The sequence below is a fragment of the Limulus polyphemus genome, unplaced genomic scaffold (assembly GCF_000517525.1).
Source record: "Limulus polyphemus unplaced genomic scaffold, Limulus_polyphemus-2.1.2 Scaffold11981, whole genome shotgun sequence".
Lineage (NCBI taxonomy): Eukaryota > Metazoa > Arthropoda > Merostomata > Xiphosura > Limulidae > Limulus > Limulus polyphemus.
Genome location: NW_013677591.1, coordinates 5,607 through 8,664, shown reverse-complemented (window position 1 = coordinate 8,664; position 3,058 = coordinate 5,607). Strand labels below are relative to the sequence as shown.

Here is a 3,058-nt window from a genome sequence, read left to right as displayed (position 1 = left end):
CCCTACACAAGTTTTAGCCCAGGGGTATTCTATTTTAAACAGTTTCTGTGTTCCTGCATCCTACACAAGTTTTAGCCCAGGGTATTCTATTTTAAACAGTTTCTGTGTTCCTGCACCCTACACAAGTTTTAGCCTAGGATATTCTACTTTAAACAGTTTCTGTGCTCCTGCACCTTCCATAAGTTTTAGTCCAGGGTATTCTATTTTAAACAGTTTCTGTGTTCCTGCACCCTACACAAGTTTTAGCCTATGGTATTCTACTTTAAACAGTTTCTGGAGAACTGTGTTCCTGCATCCTACACAAGTTTTAGCCCAGGGTATGTTTGTTAAAACAAGTTTCTTAGAACTTTAAAAGATATTTCAACCATTTATCATGACAATCAACAGCCTTGTTTATATCCACATCCTCAAGCCTTTTAATCAGATTTTAGTTCAGTTTTTTTAGTCAGTGAAATGATTAACTGTTACGAAATGGGATAAAGCATTTCATAAACAGAGAATTAACTAAAATTGTTCAAGTGTTCCAGGAACCTCGTAAGATTGAACCGCTGATCAGTAATCAACTTGATTTGAATTAGCTCGTAAATGATGCTTAAAAGTATTTTGACACAAGCAATTATTTGGGGAAAGCTTCTGTGTAATTCACCAATAAAGATACTTGTCTAGTATAAAAAAAAATTCCATCTTCACATTTTTACAATTAAAGTTATGAAATGTAAAGAAAAACTGAACATGAATGTTGACTCAGAGTGGACTAAACATTAATGTAAGTAAGAAATATTACTACTCAAACTGAAAATTGTTTTTTTCACTTTAAAACAATGAGTAATTCACACACCTTTTTTGGGTAGTTGATTGATATCAAGCATTCTAGTGAATTTATTCATATAAAACAAAATAAGCATTATAAAAAGCTTAAACAGGCAAAAATGAAACCATCAATTCAAACAGTGCTTTCTATCATACCAGAAGGAAGCCACGTCCCTCTTTTCTTGTTCTCCTTCTGTTCTGACTAATAATAGTTACTTACCTTTTCTTGGCTCACTTAGCGTACTGGTATCATCGTCACCGGTGGTGCCACCTTGTGACTCACCTCCTTCCCCAACGTCGCTCTCACTTTCTGACTGACTGTCACTGCTGCTTGAACTATCACTTGTGTCACTACTTGTCTCTGACTGATGATCTGTATCGCTCCCTTGATCTTCTGCGGAAACAAAATCAAAATATGAAACTATCACTACTTGTCTCTGACTGATGATCTGTATCGCTCCCTTGATCTTCTGTGGAAACAAAATCAAAATATGAAACTATCACTACTTGTCTCTGACTGATGATCTGTATCGCTCCCTTGATCTTCTGCAGAAACAAAATCAAAATATGAAACTATCACTACTTGTCTCTGACTGATGACTTGTGATAATAAGAAACTTTTAACTTGTTCTAAAAAGCTACAAGGAAAATGTTATTAATATACATGACCTGTTTGGTATCATTTCTCATGCACTCTTTATGATCTCACTTTGTCACTGTCGATCCTTGATGAAAGATTCACTACACATGATTAAAACTGATACTAATCAAATGTTTTATAGTTGTGTCTAAAACTCACTGATCACGAGTTAAAGCTGAAATACTCAATTATTGTTCATCATTAATTAAAACCAAAACCGGCAGTTTCTATCACAAATCAACAAATAATTTGAAAACTAATTTTGTAATGTAGGTTTCAAAGCATTCTGCAATACTAAAACATGATAAAAATACACTGAACATACAAGACAGTTTCATTCACAAATCAATGCCCCAAAGCTTCCTGGTGATTGATCCATGCTCCCCAACCTTGAAGGGATGCGTCCATGAACAAATGTAGATCCGGACATGAGGGGTAAATGGCATGCCCTTTGACGTGTGAGCTTTGTGCAGCCACCAGTGCAGATCGTATCTCAGGGAAGGGAGATGGGGGAGGAAAGAGAATTCCGAGCAAGGTTCCATCGTTCGTGAAGCACCCATTGTAGGGATCTCACGTGGGCACAACCTAGAGGGACAAGTGCAGTCATGGAGGACCACATCCCCAAAAGCGATAGAATCTTGCGAGCAGTAATTGCCTAAGCGAGAGGGCATGTTGAAATTAAAGTTCCATGAACGTAAAGGAGAAGGCAAAGCTCGACTGAGATTGGTGTTGAAAAAGACCCCCAAATGGATGAGATATTGAGTGGGTTGAAGGAATGACTTCTCCAATTTGATCAACCAGCCCACCCGAGCTGCCACAGAAACGAGTTGGTGAGTATGATGAACAGTCAGAGCATGAAGATGATGAACAAATGCCCGTATTATGCGACAAAACACACAGGGATCTGATGCAAGTCTGAAGGGAAGGGCTCAAAATTGGTAAAGCACCCCGAGATGGACAAATCAAAAATAAGTTCTAGACTGCTGGGCTATTTGGATGTGGAGGTAAACATTGGAGACATCAATTTTCGTCATCCACAATCCTGGTGAAAATGACCATCTCATGAGAGAAAAGACTCCATGGTAAACTTCGGGAGTGGAATGAAGCGGTTGAGGAGAGATAAATCGATAATCGGCCGCCAATACCCGGTTTTCTTGGGGACCTCAAAAACACGGGAATAAAAAACCCCGGAAGGTTGGTGAACCAGTTTGATAGCCTGTTGCAAAATCAAATCTTAAACTGCCTCAGACAGATGCTAGCTTGCCATGGGATCTTGAGGAATAGGAAAGGAAACAGAGGGAGGTGAAAGAAACTGGATAACAAATCCTTCTGACAGAATCCGTATCACCCATTGATCTTCGACGAAGAGATGTCAGTGAGGAATCCTTCTGACAGAACCCGTATCACCCATTGATCTTCGATGAAGAGATGCCAGTGAGGAATCCTTCTGACAGAATCCGTATCACCCATTGATCTTCGATGAAGAGATGCCAGTGAGGAATCCTTCTGACAGAATCCGTATCACCCATTGATCTTCGACGAAGAGATGCCAGTGAGGAATCCTTCTGACAGAATCCGTATCACCCATTGATCTTTGACGAAGAGATG

General features: G+C 39.2%; 1 protein-coding gene across 1 annotated transcript in view; it reads right to left on the bottom strand.

The window, feature by feature from the left end:
* Window positions 1–3,058, bottom strand: part of LOC106476887 (lisH domain-containing protein C1711.05-like) — a 12,930-nt gene that overhangs the window by 4,884 nt on the left and 4,988 nt on the right. Inside the window, exon 3 of the mRNA XM_013937503.1 lies at window positions 1,031–1,204. Within this exon, the coding sequence (XP_013792957.1) occupies window positions 1,031–1,204 (174 nt within the window). The remainder of the gene's footprint in view (window positions 1–1,030; window positions 1,205–3,058) is intronic.